This window comes from Erpetoichthys calabaricus, chromosome 7 (assembly GCF_900747795.2).
Source record: "Erpetoichthys calabaricus chromosome 7, fErpCal1.3, whole genome shotgun sequence".
NCBI lineage: Eukaryota > Metazoa > Chordata > Cladistia > Polypteriformes > Polypteridae > Erpetoichthys > Erpetoichthys calabaricus.
The window spans coordinates 93,452,864-93,472,392 of record NC_041400.2 but is presented as its reverse complement, the minus strand read 5'-3'; the positions used below and the strand labels follow the sequence as shown (position 1 = coordinate 93,472,392).

Below are 19,529 nucleotides of genomic sequence, written 5' to 3'. Positions count from 1 at the left end.
TTTATTACATTTTTTTTTCTTTTAAAACACTTTTGTTTTCAAATTTAACATCAAAAGTTTTTAAATATTAAAGTAGATTAAGGTGCATTGCAAAAGCAATTATATTTAAATTTCAATAACCAAAATAATTTTCCAGTTGATTATTGGGACTTGAGTTCTTCCCCAGCTCAGTAATACATCAGTGATGTCACTGGTCTTCTGCTCCTGTCTGGTGATTTTTACAAAAACTACAGCATCGTGTAAAAAGACGATTGTCCCTCTGAGATTAATATAGTTAATCAAATCAAATCAAAAAGTTAAAAGAATCATTTCAAAGCTCATACACTAAAGAGTACTTTTTGCTATTAAAAGGAAAACATGACTGATCTTCTTTAAAATAATGAGATTTTCTCCATTAAAACAATACAGAAGAAAATGCAGTAATCCCTCCTCCATCGCGGGGGTTGCGTTCCAGAGCCACCCGCGAAATAAGAAAATCCGCGAAGTAGAAACCATATGTTTATATGGTTATTTTTATATTGTCATGCTTGGGTCACAGATTTGCGCAGAAACACAGGAGGTTGTAGAGAGACAGGAACGTTATTCAAACACTGCAAACAAACATTTGTCTCTTTTTCAAAAGTTTAAACTGTGCTCCATAACAAGACAGAGATGACAGTTCAGTCTCACAATTAAAAGAATGCAAACATATCTTCCTCTTCAAAGGAGCAAACAAATCAATAGGGCTGTTTGGCTTTTAAGTATGCGAAGCACCGCGGCACAAAGCTGTTGAAGGTGGCAGCTCACACCCCCTCCGTCAAGGGCAGAGAGAGAGAGAGAGAGAGAGAGAAAAAAATCAATACGTGCCCTTCGTGCTTTTAAGTATGCAAAGCACCGTGCAGCATGTCGCTTCACGAAGCAGCTGCACAGAAGGTAGCCAACGTGAAGATAATCTTTCAGCATTTTTAGACGAGCGTCCGTATTGTCTAGGTGTGCGAACAGCCCCCCTGCTCAATCCCCCTACGTCAGGATCAGAAAAAGTCAGCGCAAGAGAGAGAGAGAGAAAAGTAAGCTGGGTAGCTTCTCAGTCATCTGCCAATAGCGTCCCTTGTATGAAATCAATTAGGCAAACCAACTGAGGAAGCATGTACCAGAAATTAAAAGACCCATTGTCCGCAGAAATCCGCGAACCAGCAAAAAATCCGCGATATATATTTAAATATGCTTACATATAAAATCCGCGATAGAGTGAAGCCGCGAAAGGCGAAGCGCGATATAGCGAGGGATTACTGTATTATGTTTACTAAATCATGCTTCTTGTACAAATAATAAAATGGGCCATGATGGGAATTCAATCAAGGCTGGTCAGTCTGTATTATTATTATTGATAAGAATGTACACACAAATAAATTTGGGCCTAAATCGAAGAAAAATCCTTGTTGATTTCAGTAGACTCAGACATTTTCAGCTTCATCAAGTAACACATATTTGTCAAAGTTTTCATTAAATCCAAAATTTCAGCACAAAACATAAATTGAGAGTGCTGATGAACTGCAGTTAGGTCCATAAATATTTGGACTTTGGACAGAAAGGCCCACAAACAAACAGCAACTGAAAGCCGCTGCAGTAAAGGCCTGGCAGAGCATTAAAAAGAAGGAAACCCAGCATCTGGCTTGGGTGTGCATTGCTGCCAGTGGCACTGGGACACTTGTGTTTATTGATGATGTGACACAGGATAGAAGCAGCCGAATGAATTCTGAGGTGTTCAGAGACATACTGTCTGCTCAAATGCAGCTAAATGCAGTCAAATCGATTGGGTTGCGTTTCATGATACAAATGGACAATGACCCAAAACATACAGCCAAAGCAACCCAGGAGTTTATTAAAGCAAAGAGGTGGAAACTTCTTGAATGGCCAAGTTAGTCACCTGATCTTAACCCAATTGAGTGTGCATTTCACTTGTTGAAGACTAAACTTCGGACAGAAAGGCCCACAAACAAACAGCAACTGAAAGCCGCTGCAGTAAAGGCCTGGCAGAGCATTAAAAAGGAGGAAACCCAGCAGCATCTGGTGATGTCCATGAGTTCAAGACTTCATCCTGTCATTGCCAGCAAAGGGTTTTCAACCAAGTATCAGAAATGAACATTTTATTTCCAGTTATTTAATTTGTCCAATTACTTTTGAGCCCCTGAAATTAAGAGATTGTGTTAAAAAAATGCTTTAGTTGCCTTACATTTTTATGCAATCGTTTTGTTCACCCCACTGAATTAAAGCTGAAAGTCTGCACTTCAACTGCATCTGAGGTGTTTCATTTAAAATTCATTGTGGTAATGTACAGAACCAAAATTAGAAAAAAAGTTGTCTCTGTCCAAATATTTATGGACCTAACTGTACACAGTATTCCATGATCTTATTTAAAATTTAAGAAAAATAGAGCTTTTAAATTAATTGCAAGAACTTCAGGTTTATCAAAATATTCTACATTGCAATGACTGAATTTAGTAGCACAGATTTCAATGCATTTTGATTATTTTTGCAATAAGCGAAGAATCACATGAATGTAGAGAAAATACTTTTTCAATTAATCTGACAGATTTAAATTAAAACTGTGATTGACAAATAAAGGGAAACAAGGTAAGTTCATGCACATTTTATTGAACAGTAATATAAAATACTTTTCATTGTTGCAAGTGCATGCTTCAACTGCCAACATTTCAGAAGTCAAAATACAAAAGCAAGGCTTCATGTTGTAGTGAATTACTTGGGCACTTATACAGTTGTTTAAAAAAAAGATCAATGGAACTTTACCTTCTGTTTATTTTAAAGTATGGAGCCATAATAAATCCGTAACTGATATACAAATCAAAAAGGTTTAAAAAAAAAAAAAAAAAAAAAAAATACACTTTTTTTTTTGTGGCACATTACAAAACAGAACAAAAATGACAAAACCAGTATATGACACTAACAGCTATCATGCAATTAGAGTTCCACATGTAACCACAAACTTTTTCTGTAATTTAACAAGAGTTGCTAAACATGCTATTTGACTACATGTGCACTTACAAGCTTATGTTAAAAATATTATGAATCTTCCTCCTCTGAAATATTTCAATGCTTTAAATACAAAAAAGTCAAAGGCATTAAAGCAGTTTCATTGAGTGAATATAAAGTATGCCAGTATACATTTCCAGTATATATCCACTAGCGCAATACAGTCCCATGAAGGCTTATGCAGCCAAGTTTATTTTTATAAAACATGCATAGGCAGATTTTTTCTGTTTTTTTGTCCTTTTTATTATTTTTATTTTTTTTTTTTACAGAATATAGATGCTCTCACTGCACTTAATATGGTGTTTTGTTCACTATACTTTATAAAATATTACCACTCATAAATATAGAATTCCAGCAAGCCATGACCAATACTTTTACCCCAAACCCGAAATTATATTTGCAAATGATACATGTAAATATTCCAGTTATTAAACCTAAAGAAAAAGAGATTTTGCCAAGTTAGAGTTTGATAGCCATTACATAAAAAGTAGGGCATTTGAAGCACACTAAATAAACCTGAGGTAAGCATAATCTGTACAAAACAAACAAACCTTTTGTCTTTTCTTTTTTGGCATTTTAACAAATTAGCAACATTCTATTAAGACTGCCTAATTATTTTTAGAGTGATCTGTATGACAATAGTAGCAAAAAAATATATCAATAAATAGTCCTTATTTAGTTTGTACACCCTTATGTGTTAAAAATGTTGTTTACTTTCTGTTCATTTTAGTGCTGTGTTTGTAAACGTACAAGAGTTAGTATGGTTTCCATGTCCAGTAAAAGAGTAAAGGCCTTGCATGAAACATACCCATGGTCTTCCCTCCCCAGTTCAATGCATTACCAGGTATAACCCCCTTAGACTTTGAAGGGTTAACTTACATTAACTTTTCATGTTTCAACAGGCATTAAAAGGCATATCCAAAGAAGGGGAATCATAACCCAACAAATTATATTTTACTCTCTCTCTTTCAACTGATACCGTAAACTGAACCCCACACTTTTTCCCACTATAGCAAGTTGCTATCAAGTAAAGGCAGAACGTCCGAACCTCTGATCTGACAGCCATCTCATCATGCTACATTGTTGTTAAAACAGGAAGTGGTCACTGGATGTTACTGCTGCTATTGCCTTTGCTCTCAGTGCCATTTGTCTCAGAGGAAATTGCCTTGTTGAGGGAGTTGAGACTAGCATCAGTAGGGAGAGCATCTCTACGAGGAGGCATTCTTTCATTGATCCGGTCTAAGCCTTTGGCTTCTTCAAAGCTAGTGATCTTATGTTGTGGAGAGAATCCTTTGATTGCTAATAGAACAAAAAAAAAATGAGAGAAAAAGAAAATGAAATTAGAGATCAAAATATAATCATGTGCTTTTTACATACTGTGTGAACATTCCTACATACTGTATATATGGTATATACAGTACTTATGTACACACATCTTTCATTATAAACCACATTACATGTAAAGTTTAAAAAAATACACAAATCCAATTAATTTCCTTAATTTACCTTTGAAATTGGATAAATACAACTAATATCATTAGAAACTAATTCAAAGCCAGATATCATTATGTACTTTTTGAATTTTAAGGAAAAGATCAATCTGATGTTTCAGTACTGTTAGAACCACAACTTCCATATAAGTGAAAGAAACAAAATAACTGTAATGGATAGAATGAAAGACGAGTTTAGTGTCCAGCGTGAGAATTTTAATGTGACACAAAGTAAGAAGAATCAGAAAACTTTGAGCTTTGGAGCACAAAGCTACAAACTGAGCAAGGCAGCTTCAGCAACTGCAGTGATAATTCTTGTCACTACAAAAAACTAGCAATTCTCAACTGTAATTAAAATATTTTTCTGCCACATACAACAGATGTACATTTACATTGCATTTTAAAAATACTGTTGGAAAGATTTGGAAAAAAATATTTAAAAAAATGCTTTGTTAATTTAACTGAAATCGGAGCTAATAGGATATTTTAACCAAAATGTATCACAGGAAATATTTTTGTTAAACTAAGTACTTTTTATGTTTAAGTGGTAGGAAAACAGTCTACTCTAGGAAACTGAGAACACCATAGCTGATCTCCTCATTCCAAAGCATATTATAATATGCCCAATAAAACTCTCATCACCAAAATGGAAAATAAAATGATGGTATCATCTGTCAAATGTTTGATTGTGCAGACTTCAGGTTAGGGTTTTTTTAGAAAAAGATATATCCCCAAAGATGACACTGACAAGCTGTAAGTACAAAACAGAAGCTTTTAATTGCTAAAGACATTAGACTAATAAACCAAACATTTTAAATTAGGGAGTTTTAGATCCTTAACAATATGCATCATTTTGCTTATTAATAATACAAAAGTCAATTAAATATGTGGATTAATTTATAAATGTATTGTATAAATGTTTGAATTTAATCCATATAAAACATATGAATTAGCACAAGCCACCCTAACTAAGGGTGTTCCTAAGAAAAGTAACAATTTTTTTTTACATTTAAATGTTTAAAATTAAAATATTCTCGATTGTAACAGAAATTTGTCATTTTTCACCCTCTGAAAGAGGTCCAAAGATCCTTAGTAAATTATCATAAATAGCATCATATTCATAATCTCTGACATTGAAATAGTGTAAAACAGTATCTTAAATTGTTGTATTCAATGGGAAAGGGATGCGTACGGTTTTGCAAAGTTTCTCGTGAAGGGGCACCATGGGGAGTTTAGATATTGTTCTGCTATGATCGTCATCGGGCAGTTCTCCAAGGAGACCCATCCCTGTGGTATGGCAGTTTTCAATGATTCTCCCCCCTTGATCTGATGGTCATCAAAGACATTGAGAAGGGAAAGATTGGGTCCCAGGAAAAAAAAGTTTATGAAACGCTGGTCTAAAATGATACCCCACATGCTAATGTTTGATATTTGTCAGTTTTAACCCTCTGAAAGGAGTAGAACCATTAGTAAAGGATTAAATATTGAAAATATCTTATTTGTGATCAGCAACCTGGAAATAAAATAAGACAACACATTCCTATATTACCGATCCCCAAGTTTTGTGAAAAGAAGTAATTTTGACTCCTCGTATCACTTTAAGGGGAGAACCTCTGGGGTCAGTAGATGTTACACTTACAAATTCAAATCTTGGTTTACTCTTTATTATAAGGGTGTAATTTCCTCAACAACAGATGGTCCAAAAATGGCTTAAAATTAGTTTTTCTGGGGGGGACTAGAGGGTCAAAAATTGAGGGGAACTCCAAAACTTTGACGTCTTGCATAACTAGACATTAAGACGGTTGAATGGTACATGAAATGTAGAGGCTTTCTCATACATGTCAGTCAGGAGGTACTGGACAAAAAAAACCAAAAAACTGAAGCAATTAGAAAGCGTTCATAAATAATTCATATGAACACAAAAACTGTTCAATGTACTATATCAGCAGTCTTATGAAATGGTTCCATACAGTACAATGTGTCATACAACATAATGCATATTGTTTAACTGAACACCCATTGGTCAGTGTAAATGCCACTGTGGTTACCAGTTAATGTCACAGTAGATGGCACACACCTGTTAATGACCAATGCTGGTGAAAGTCCTGGGGAACTACTGTGGCTGCTGATGATCACTTAAACCATTTTTAAAAATAAAAGGCAGGTGTAGGTGTAGGTGTGAGTGTGCCCTGTGACATCCCATTAAGGGATGGTAATCGGCTAGTACACCATGTACCCTCTCTACACTGAAATGGAAAAAAAAAAATAACATATAACAATTAATTTGACAGTTTGTTGTTAATGTCATAAATACTTTCCTGTCTATATTTATTTCACTGATAAAACCCTCCCAAGTTCTTATTTGGTCGTATTTCTTTCAGAATATTTCATTCAGATGTCTACAGAGCATCATGATATATGATGAAAACATTCAAATGCAAATGGAACCAAGGTAGCTACCATTTAATTAACCCTACATTTATCTTTTTTTGGTTACGAAAAGGCTTAGCACCTTAACAAAAAAGTGAACTAAAATTAGTAAAACAAATGTACAAACTTAATAAGCTATGACTGCAATAAGCATATTTCTAAATTTCATGGCACATTAAAAGCGGACCGACTGTCAAATTTCAGATAAAGAGCAGGAACTAGCTATGCACTTGAATTACATGTTCAATTGACTGTAATGAACAAATAATGAAAAATAAACTGAGTGGCTAGGTCACACATTCATTACCACCAACTTAGGAGTACAAAAGATCTGTACTTGTTTACAAATAGTCTAGAAAAATACATATATAGCAGTTGCAAAGTATGCATTTGCTTAATACATATTTTTGTATGTGACACTCCTACTTCTGCTTCTGCTTGCTGGTTAAAAATGGCCATTTCAATACAACAATCTATTTTGCCTTAAAACAAGGCAAGCAGAAGCTGAAAGCAATTTGAGTATAGTAATGGCCACCACAAATAGCATAGGAAGTTCAAAACTCTCAATGGAGTTTAGTACATTAGGCGAACAACAAAATAAATTACCTTAATTAACCTTGAGTGATCATTTTTATTTACCTGCTCATCATTCAAGCAGCACTCTGCTTTTTATTTATTTACCTTAATTGTGAAAAATGTTATGGAATAATTAATATCATGTGGGAATACAGAGATCTTAAAAGAAAACATTTTCAGAAATATTTGTGAGTCATACTTCTATGTTAAGTGTGCAGTGTTTTATAAAGATGAGCAAAATTGTAACACCTTATCAGCTACTATATATAACTTGGCTACAGTGTAGATAAAAGCAAAAATCGATTATTGAAAAAGAGGCATTGGTGCTAAAAATAGTAAAAATTACTATACTGTATTTTACAAATCTAATTGAGACATTTAATGGTACAGATTAACACCTGGAAAACAAAAGTAATGTTGTCCATGATATGGAAATATCATACTGAACAAATAATGTTGCATATGAAACCTCAAGACTTTGTAATTCTGAATGAAGTGTTCTTTGAAAACTTTTAGTGTGAAACATGGAAACTCAATTCAAATTTATATAATCCTACAAAATCAAACAGTGCACTGTCATTGTACTGGTAAAACTGTAATTAATTAAAATCTTACATATCTAATCTGGCAAATATGGATAATTATAAATATAAAAAAAAATTATGGCAATTCTAGCTACAGATTGCAAACATATAGTAAGTTCTGTATGTTGGCCACATTTTCCTTAAAAGGCTTTGCTGTTGCAGTATGTGTCATAATACAATGGTAGATGTTTATATTTAATTACAAGAAGTATCAAGTTAGGTAATCCTACAGCTAGTCTAAGTTTTCTATCTTCAAAAAAAAATCATCTTCTGTTTTGAATTTAAATTTATTACTTTAAATCTTTCAACAAATTGATTATGAAGGAGCTCTCTGGTTCTACAGTTACTTTTATATACTACTAGAGAAAGAGCCTGTTTCGACAACGTAAGATGAAATGGGCACGAGTGGAATAGTAATAAGTATAAGCACCACAAACCTGATATAGGTGTATTAAATGAATGTGTAATTAGGCCTTGAGCTGTAGTCAAAATCGCCTTTCAGGTCTCTAGAGCTTTAATTGAAGTCGCCTTTCTCTTTGAATTTTTGCAGCCGTAAATGCGCCGCCTACCGCGATGTTAGGGTTGGATATCGGTCGAAGTCGCCTTTCTCTTTGAATTTTCACGCCCGTAAATCCGCCGCCTGCCGTGATGTCTGTCTCGTAAGGTTTTTCGGGCAGCTGTGCAGAAGGTGACTGCGCATTCGGCTTCAGACGTGCGCAGAAGGCGACTGCGCATTCGGCTTCAGACAGATGTGAGTGAGTGAGTAGGCTGGCGAATTACATATAAGATTAGATATACATAAGATGGTAAACTCTTTCTGTCTTTCATTCCATTGTATTGCTTTAGCAATTCGTGGATCGTCAAAGAAATATTCTTTAAGCAGCTATGAAGATTTTATACAATTATTCTCTTTAAAACATTAATACAATTAAGACAACAAATTATATATGTATATAATATACATATATGGAGACAGTGAGCAAATGCTACACACAAATACTGAAAAAAATGCTGGTAATTATAAGAGTATTAAATATGTACTTATTCATACTTCTACATGTTATAAAAAGGATTTTTCTTCCTTTCAACATTTATTTTTTTTAAATACATTCTATATATTTCATTATTCACACAGCATTCTCAAACACGCCTCATTCAATTTAGGATTGAAGAGGGGGTCAGATCCTACTCAACACATTTTTAGGGAATTATAATCCTTTTATTTGTTTATGTATTCAGAGTTCTTGAATTCCAGATACAAACTATCCTCCAAATGTTATTGATATATTTGTAATAATATAATTGTGCATAAAGTACATTTATACACATTAATGATTCTTATCTTAAACTGCATGCTACTTTGGTAAACGTGTTCAAGTGTTTTCTTTTACATATTCCTTCCTTTTAAGAAGTCTGGTGTAACTATAATTTTGAAATGTTTAATTAAATTCAATGGTAGCCTGATATAGCTGTTAATATTACATTCCTCAGTCTCCTCCTTCACTTCCTATTCCCAGCTATTTCATTCTATCTCCATCTAGTGAGCAGCTGGTGTATTACTTTTGGTTTTAGCTAATAACCAAGTGAGGGGTGTCTGTAATCTAAGCTGCTGTACAGTTATGATGTGAAATGAAGTTTTTTTTTTTGTTTTGAAGACTACATGTAGAAACATAGACTGCTGAGTTGTCTATAAAGACGGCTCTGTGCAAGTGTTTTCAGTAACAAAGCTAAAGTGGGCAATGCAATGTCAAGAGGAAGATTACAGGGGCATGAGTGAGAAGGACTACGATTTATAAAAATAAGTGTAAATAATGGGCTAGAAGATTCATTTGAATGGTGCATGACCCTGGACCCGAACAGGGATAGAATCTGGGTTGCAGTCTTTGTCAACTTCCACACATTATATCCTCATTTACATTAGGACTACTAGGCATGCACTGGATATGCACTAGACGTCAACTGAGTCAGTTAGTTTATATAGCGAATACCAATTTTCTCATTTTAACATAATAGACAGCATGATCATAAATTCCTTTAGTATTTTTGGACAGCTGTAGGCCACCTCTGCAAAAACAATGCTAATCATTTCACCTTTATTAGTTCTTCATTGTTCCCAAAAGCAATGAAAGAACAAAAGAAGAAATAACCTCAAAACTAACTCTACTCACTTTGATATGTATGCAACTTTATTTTTGTACTTGTTTCTTTTATTTTTTGAAAGCAGAAATCTCTCATCTATTTTGCTAATATGGTTTTTATACTCAAGGTGGTGCTATGAAAATGCTCTTTTATCCAAAATGGTTTATTTTAATACAAAATGAAAGCAGTGTTTTGTGTTTTATACTAATAAATACATTCATCAATTGATTATCTAACTGCTTTTTCAAATGCAGGGTTGCGAAGAGTTGGAGCCTTATGATAATAAATCATATAATTATATCCAGTGAACATAATCAGAATACAGAATACAGCTTCTGGTTAATTAATCTTTTTATGGGAGAACAAGGTAACTAAGAAATGAAGGCTTACACAGGTCATTAACACATAAACCTGTGCCTAATGGAATTCCCATATCTTCTGTCTGGGGGAAAAAGTTTTTCAAATATCTTTATTTTCATATATCACTGTCACATGAATATGAAATGCATTTTGTAAGGGTATCATTCTTATTGCCTTTGTATTGTAATTTAAAATTAGTTAAATTAGGTTGCTTTGCTGACTATATGATAAGATAGGCATGTTGCATGATATGGAAAGCTCAGTTTTCAGTTTCTTCATTTACACTTACAGTTTACAACAGCAGAATAAGACAGTGGAAAAGATGCCATAGTCAAAGGAAGATTTGTAGTGATCATAATAATATGATTTACTAGTATTTGTGCAGAAAAAGTGATAAATTAACTTTAACAAAATACATTGTACAGTTGTTTGTCCAATATAATAAGCCAGGAGCTGGGGAAGCAACACTTAGCATGGTTCATAATATACATTAACATAACTTGTGTACTGTACAGCAAGTACAAATATGTAAAACAGAACAAACTAATCGCTTCTATTGGCTTCCACAATCTATACAGTTTAACATTAAGAGTAAAGGTGTTCTCAATAACAATGCTATGTTTTTTACTTAAATAATGAAATAATGGAAGTTGCAAGTATTTATGCACTGCAGACACCAGAGTATGCTGGTTCCTTTAACTTCAAAGCGCTTTCAACTTGAAAGTCTGCAGTGTGTTGCTGCAGCTTGCAGGTCAGACACAGGTTATTAGAAGCTCACATTAATAGACACAACACAGCAGAGTCACAGAAATCACAGGGAAAAGCAAAAAGAAAATTTCAAACACAGATGCACACTGTATATTTTGTATAATTTAGAAGGAATCATTTAACAATTCCAACATAAATAGCAGCTAGCAGCTGCTATTTAGAACATAGTTGATCTTGTTCTTGCTTTTATTTGTTAAAGTCATAATTTATGGTTAGATTTTTTTCTGTGCCAACCTACATTTGTGTGCGAATGTGTATGTGCATGTATACACACACACACATACACACACACACACACACACACACAGTACAGGTATAATTACTTACAAACCCACATTGAAATACAGCTCAAACAAACACAGTTCAATTGGGAATAATTATGCAAGAACAAAGCATCAACTGTAGATATTTTGTTGTTTTAAAGGGGACCAAAATAATATAAAAACTATAGTATGCAATAATATTTGATATTTCTAGCAACCTATATACAAATGAAAAACTTCTGAAATATAAATGAATTGGCATTTAGTATCAAATATTTAATATTTCATTATAAAAATAGGTGCCGCTTTAGGTAAAAAGTTCATAATGAATTAAACGGCTTAAGAAATTGCTATCTGCTCTACTGAACATCAACTATTAACACTGAAAACATTTTTTTCTTCCTGTGCCACATAAAATTACACAGAAAAACTTACTTTATAAGTAAATCGAATGAGGATATAAAAAAAGAATATTAAAATTAAGAAGAATACTTTCTGCACATTAAATGATTGCTCCCCTTTAAAGCAAGCAATTATTTGTTAATACTGTGGCACATTTGTTAGCCCAACACCCACACACTCTATACAAGCTATGGCAAAATGAATAAACCCAGCAGGGCCCTTGTCTGTTGTCAAAACAACAGAAAGGGAGACTGGCCTATTTACCTTCATCAGCCTCAATAGCCTCAATAGTAGCTGAAGAGAAGAAAGGGGTTGCAAAACGAATGAGAAAAGTGAGCAGAGGATTTCAATTCTAAGTACAAGTTAATGAGTAGCAAAATAGCTAAACAGTTAATTTCCAGTATATTGACAGACAGGCACACATAGATGTTAGTATGAGAAGAAGTATGAGCGCTTTACTTGCAATATTGTATGTTAATTGCACATAACTCTAATTACTGTAGTCAGAATAATGACCATTTTTATTAAACAAACACAATGAAAATTTCTTATAATACAAAACTGACACGAAAAGACAGAATTTACACTAAAGTAAATCTCCTTTAAATTAAATATACACAGCAGACTGGTACCAGTCTGAACAGCACTATGAAACATAAATGAAAATAAGGCTTATGATGTAAGTGTATAAAGTTACATATTGCAAGAACCAAATATCAAGGCTTCAGTTAAGACTAAAAGTCAGAAAACAAAAAAATAAAAAAAGCAACTGATGGTCCAGCCGTGTAAGCTACTGTGCATCATCTTCTTTTCAGCTTTACATGTCAATCAAATTGGAGGTGGACAGTAATAAAGAAATGAGTGACTCCAGGAGAATGGTTTATAAGCAAGGAAGGAAAACTGCGTTAAACATAAAAACATCATTAGCAGAAACAAAGTATATAATCTGTTTTAAACATTACAATAAATAGTGAAAGTTTTACTTGAGCTTTTGTTCATAGCAGTTAAAAGTTTTACTTTTTTAATATAGAACAAACACATCTTAAAAGCACTTGATAAGTTTTGCAAAATAATTTAAAATATTTATTTTTGGTGTATATTACAGTAACTGATATTATGATAAAAGGGTGACTATGAGGCCAATGGGACAACATAAATATCAAAATTTAAAAATAATATTGCTTTTTATGTTTCATTCACCATTTTGGGATAATTGCATTGATTGGCTATTCACCATTAAAAAAAAAGACTTTTTTTTATTATGGAGAGTTAGATGAAGCTATTCAAGAAAGAACTCTGATCTGGAAGAAAATCATATAAATATAATAACATAATGAGAACAATAGCAGACAAATTAAGAAGAGCAAATTGGAACAGCACAATGCATGGGTGAAGGTATCACAATCTACTATGCACAGAAAGTACTGACGGTTAAACAATTATGGGCAATAAGAAAGTTAAAATTCAGCAGTGTGATGTCAAGGGGAATATTTTGCAAAAGAAATGGTCTACTAATTACCTATACCATATCACATTACCTGTAAAACGTGCTGGAGATATCAGAGTGTTATAGTTTCAGCAGCCCTTCTGGTCCCTTATGCAACTTTTCCACTCCGTTTCATTGCTGATCTAAGTGATGTAACTAAATAATGTAGTAGCAACTTGCATGTTTACAGTAGGTACAAAAAACTATACAAGTTCTCATTGGTCTAAATTTCTCCATGAAGCAAGACAAAGAGTAACAAAAAATGGTAACATAACCAAGAAGATGGCCAGAAGTTTGCTAACGAGAATAATGTCAGAAAAATTGTACTATTAGCAGCTAAAAAGACTTATCATAACACGTCAAAAGAACAAACCAAAAATCTGGTGATGCCAAAGGCTTACAGGCTTGATGTACTTGTTGCAGAAATACTAAATAGAACAAACACCAGATTTGTTTAAGTAAAAATTTGTGATACTTGTGCACAATGGAATAAAAAGTAGTATATATAAAAAATAAGAGTAAGTCAAGTGGAACTTTAAGTACTTTACCCTCAGATTTTTCTACCTGAAATATGAATTACTTCAATATATCACAAAAACAGCAGTTACAACTTAATATTTACAGTCACTTTGTTTGCCATAGGTCACAAGGACAAAGGAGTCTGTATTTAACTGTGTGTTACTGTTTAACACTAGAATTACCAGAGTCTACGAAAAAACTCGTAGATCCGGCCCACCTTAAATCGCTTCTTAAATCCGTTCACACCTCTCCGCCAGCGTCTTTTGTCCTCTAAATGTGCTGATAAAAGACAAGCTGCCAGCAGCCGGCTATTCCATCCCCCCTCCGACGCAAACCAAGCGTAATCAAGAATCCTGGTTCGATCCCCACTCACTCCTATATTTGCTGTTTTCAGTAGTAAGCTGCTCTTTTTGTTAATATTATACAGTACACACATGCACTTGATTTGTGTCTGTACTTGCGCTGTTACTTAGAGAGTCAGATCGGGGGAGGGGTGATGTTAGAGCGCATGAGCTTATTCAGTGCTGCAGGAACAACGCACATGTTGATTTTTTTTTTCTTTCAGTACATGTGCCTTCCCTGTTTATTTGTATATCTCTGCCTGTCTGTCTCTGTATTACGCAGTGCTCTGTCTGTCTGTGTGTTATGGATCTTGAAAAAAATAAGTTATAAGGACAGTTGTTCATGTTAATTGCAGTCTCAATTGTTAAAAAAATATTTTAAAAGGAGCATCCCACATGAAAATATAACGATCTGATTAACTGACAGTGCATACCAAGTTACAAATTTTATGTCCATTTGAGGTTAAAAAGAAAAAAAAGAAGTAACACTTTATCCCCAGCTGGGAATTGAACTCATGTTTGTGAGGCAAAGAAAAGCTACTCACTCTGAAAGGCAAATCTTAGCACGCTATGCCACGGAAGCTGTTGTATGCTGTGTGAAGCTTTTGTGGAAGTGTTTATTTGATCTTAGGAACTCGGGCTTTACACATTCTATAGTTTATGCCTACATTTTGTAACATTTATTACTAAAATATGAAAAAGTTTCTGTTTTAACAATGTGTTTACACAGATTACTGTAGAAACGGTACACACATGGAATGCGTGTGTTCCAAATAACGATCGTATTATTTCAACTCTAAAACTCCAGTTCACTCCCAGACAATCAATCAAGGCATGAGCTGAGAAAAGTGCGTTCACGTTCTAAGTCGGAGGGGGGATGGAATAGCCGGCTGCTGGCAGCTTGTCTTTTATCAGCACATTTAGAGGACAAAAGACGCTGGCGGAGAGGTGTGAACGGATTTAAGAAGCGATTTAAGGTGGGCCGGATCTATGAGTTTTTTCGTAGACTCTGGTAATTCTAGTGTTAAAGATGTTACAATAATATTTAATCTGAACAAGTAGACTTTCAAAATCTCAAATATAAAAGTATATGTTATTGCAACTGACTGTGCTGTTTTACAAAAAAAAATAATTTTTTTCATAACTATGACACTAAATTGTTCAATGTAATATTTTTGCAAGTTTAGAAAAAAGAATGTTAATTAAAATTTATGCGAAAACTACTTTTGACATACTGTAAATGATACTTATAATGATCAATGCATTTAATTTTTCTAGTATACTAAAACTAAAGAATGCATATTGAATCTACTACATGTTAGCAGATAATGGACGAATGCAGGACTTATTTCACAGGAAAGACATCATGCTGCACTCCTATTATTTTAAAGGCAGGAAAAAACAAATCCTTGTTTTTGTGAGGCAGTGGTCACAATTGCCACTGCTTAGGTTCATCCATTATTACCTCATGAGGCAGATAAATGTATACGTCACAAACAGCAACGAGGTAATGCACATGTGTCAAAGAGTTAAAAAATCTAAGAATACTAATAATGTATGTGAACAAATGAAAATGTGTTTTCCAAAGATGATAACTTCCTGAATAAATTTAATTATATAAACTTATACTGATGTTACACGTAGGACTGGGTCTCATGAAGCCTACTTATTAGCACAGAAGAATGCCTAAAGTAAATATGTTTTTTATCAATAAAAAGAATTGTGTGCAATTTCCAGATTCACTTAAACATACTGCACAAATTTTAAAGACGTTCTGGAAAATATAATTCTGTCTGATCCGTACCAAAAGATGTGGGTGTCTCTTTGTGAAGAGTTTAAATAAAATGGCTGCTGAATTTTACACATGCCACAAGGAGTTAGTAGAAAAAAAAAAAGATTTCCAAGGTGGCTTTCGAGTAGACAGCCATTCAGTGTTTTATTTTACTAAACAACTTCTTTTACAGTTTACCTTGGTTAACTGTCAATCCTTTGTCATGATGTTAAAAATGTGACACATAACAAATCATAGCAAACCCTAACCCTGTGGCTAATAGCTGCTTTGTGTTTGCCAATCATATCTTTTACAAACTGCAAAATGACTACAACTGAGCCTTTTAAAAGGATAGGATGAAGGACATAGAAATACGTTCAGAGAAAACAGGCAATTACAGAAACAGTAAAAGACATTCTAAGCACCACTAAAATATAAATAATAGTAGGAGCAGTAACTATAGTTAATATATAATGGCATTGAAATAATTTTATAATGTGTAAACTGTTAATTTAACCAATATGTATTTTATTTTGCAAGTTAATAAATCATTCTAATTCTAGGCCTCAAGAGTTATTGTGCCATAGCTTTTATTACAACACACCACCTCTCAACCAATAAGTGTATAAGTATGGAAGGACCATCTTACCTCAGTGTGTGCTATAAATGGTCCTGCTAGTGACTAGTGTATATTCCTGAATTTCTTCTTGCATAGCAACATATGTGGATTTTTAAAAAAATGTTTACATTTTAGAATTTACTGTGCGCATTCCAGTCAGTATCCATTTGTAAATAATTCCTCTCAATCCACATTAGAGTCATAAGAGGGGCTGAAAATTATCCCAACAGCATCTGGCACAAAGCAGGACACACTATTGGCAAGGATGTTCAATAAGGATTGTACAGTATAATTTCTATCAAAATTTCCTTCTATATGATATGAATCCATATTATTAATTCAGATAAGCTTTACAGTGGCATAATATATTTTTAATATTACTAAATGACAATACAAATGATCATCCTCAAGTGTGACTGGAGTAATGGATTTAAATTCCAACATATACTCTTATCCATTTAAAGTGTACGGTACAGTTTTGCAAAGGGAATTCAGAAATAGCTAGGGCTGGCTATATTAATGACAAACCATATATTAGTTATTGAAGGCACAAGAACTCTAGTTCAGATTTGAATTCCAGCAAAGTAACATGTTTAATAATTTCTCATTGTGCAAAAAAAGTGAACAAGTTTCTATTAAAACAAATTTACATATTTATTTACAGTCAAGAAATTACACAACTTGTTTTTTAAATAAATACCAAATTTACAGAAGGTGTGAAATACTAACAGGCTTCCCATACAAAATGAAGTTGGTTTTATTCACTTCCTTATTAACTGGAATTTAATCTGTTCAGAATTCCCTTCTTAATAGCAAAGATGTTTCCTTATTGCTGAAATAGCTAAAGACTTTGTGGCTTTGCTCACAATTACAAAAGATATGTTAAATTATTTACCAATTAAGTTTATTTTAGTGCATGAAGCATATTTTGCCCTAGGCTAATATGTCTTCTATTTATTCCACATTCAGGTCAACCTGAAGCTGACATATTGTAGATCACATTTTATGTCTGCAGCAAAACTGCTGACATTTGAAGCATTATTTTGTAATTACTTAGAAATTATCTTAATTAATTAACTTGCATATACCTTAAGTGAGTTCTAGCTTTAGTTAAATTCAAGTTTACATATGTTTCATGACTTCATCTACTTTAGTATGATTATAAGTTATTTGTAGCAGAATGTCAACTGAAAAAGAAAATCTACTCTGTCTGTAAAATATGTTCTCACTTGACCTAAAATAACGGAGTAAAACTTAAGTATGGCAGAAAATCCTAGGACTCAAAGGATCCTGCAGAACAAATTTGAGCTTATAACAAATTTTTGAGCATAACAGAAGTCAGTTGAAAAATACTTCATAATTGATTTTTTGCTTACTCTTAACAATATTATTAATAAAAAGACAAACAAGAAAAAGCAACCACAATAAATCATTTTAACAGCAGAACAATGTAAATATCACCTTAACTAAAGTTAGAATTTTAAAAGTTATATAGCTATTATAAGAGTACAAATCAGTACTCAGTATTAATCATTAAGTAAAGTGAATTACCAGTATAGAAATTTTTACAGGATGTTTGTGGACATTAAGTGTAATTATAATTTCATGAAGAGTTTAATGAACACAGGGTTACATACTTACCATTTTGTAGCTTCTCTTTACCCCCAGAAAGTACACCACTTGGCAGCATCCCAGTTGGAGTCAGGCCCTTCAGTGTTAGAACACTTTCACTTTCTTCCCTATGGTTCATGGAGATAAAAACGGATATGTTGGGGAAGGGCAGATACGTATATAACTAAAAAAAAGCTGCTATCACCTCCACATTTGGAAAGATTCTCAAAAATGAAACAACTGTGAGTACACCAAAAACTGTTAACAAGTGTTTCACCAGTACTGATAAAGACATAGTCCTTTGGGCAACCTTATTTTTTCCTGCAAAATATGTCCAATTTTGCCTTTTACCAGGTTGCACCATAATTCTCTTTTCTTGAGTTACTAAATATTTCCAGAATATTTTACTTTATAAGAAGCAACAATTCTGGGCAATTTCCAACAATGGGATTTGGAGGAAAAAAAAAAAAAAAAAAGAAAATCAAAACTATGAAATCTGTGTTAGAATGACACTTTTTCAGACATAGATTAAAAATTAATGAGCTGAACACGTGCAAAACCTCAGAATGCAGTCCCTGGAGTTTTCTCAGTAAAAGTGCCTTGAGCATGAGAAAGGTGCTATATGATGTTTGCTGATGACATTGTTATCTGTAGCGATAGTAGGCAGCAGGTTGAGGAGACCCTGGAAAGGTGGAGATATGCTCTAGAGAGGAGAGGAATGAAGGTCAGTAGGAACAAGACAGAATACATGTGTGTAAATGAGAGGGAGGTCAGTGGAATGAAGAGGTTGCAAGGAGTAGAGTTGGCGAAGGTGGATGAGTTTAAATACTTGGGATCAACAGTACAGAGTAATGGGGATTGTGGAAGCGAGGTGAAAAAGAGAATGGAGGCAGGGTGGAATGGGTAAAGAAGAGTGTCAGGAGTAGTTTGTGACAAACAGGTATCAGCAAGAGTGAAAGGTAAGGTCTACAGGACGGTAGTGAGACCAGCTATGTTATATGGGTTGGAGATGGTGACACTGACCAGAAAGCAGGAGACAGAGCTGGAGGTGGCAGAGTTAAAGATGCTAAGATTTGCACTGGGTGTGACGAGGATGGATAGGATTAGAAATAAGTACAAACGTATATTAGAGGGTCAGCT

General features: G+C 33.7%; 1 protein-coding gene across 2 annotated transcripts in view; it reads right to left on the bottom strand.

The window, feature by feature from the left end:
• Positions 1-3,274: 3,274 nt before the first annotated feature.
• The window catches only part of LOC114654559 (protein phosphatase 3 catalytic subunit alpha), a 447,068-nt gene continuing 430,813 nt past the window's right edge, over positions 3,275-19,529 (bottom strand). The window contains exons 12-14 of one of the 2 annotated variants that reach the window (XM_028805172.2): positions 18,420-18,517; positions 12,307-12,336; positions 3,275-4,329 (exon numbers count right to left, since the gene is read on the bottom strand). In XM_028805172.2, coding sequence (XP_028661005.1) covers positions 4,133-4,329; positions 12,307-12,336; positions 18,420-18,517 — 325 coding nt within the window. In that variant the 3' untranslated portion in view covers positions 3,275-4,132. The remainder of the gene's footprint in view (positions 4,330-12,306; positions 12,337-18,419; positions 18,518-19,529) is intronic. The other variant, XM_028805173.2, reaches the window with a different exon arrangement.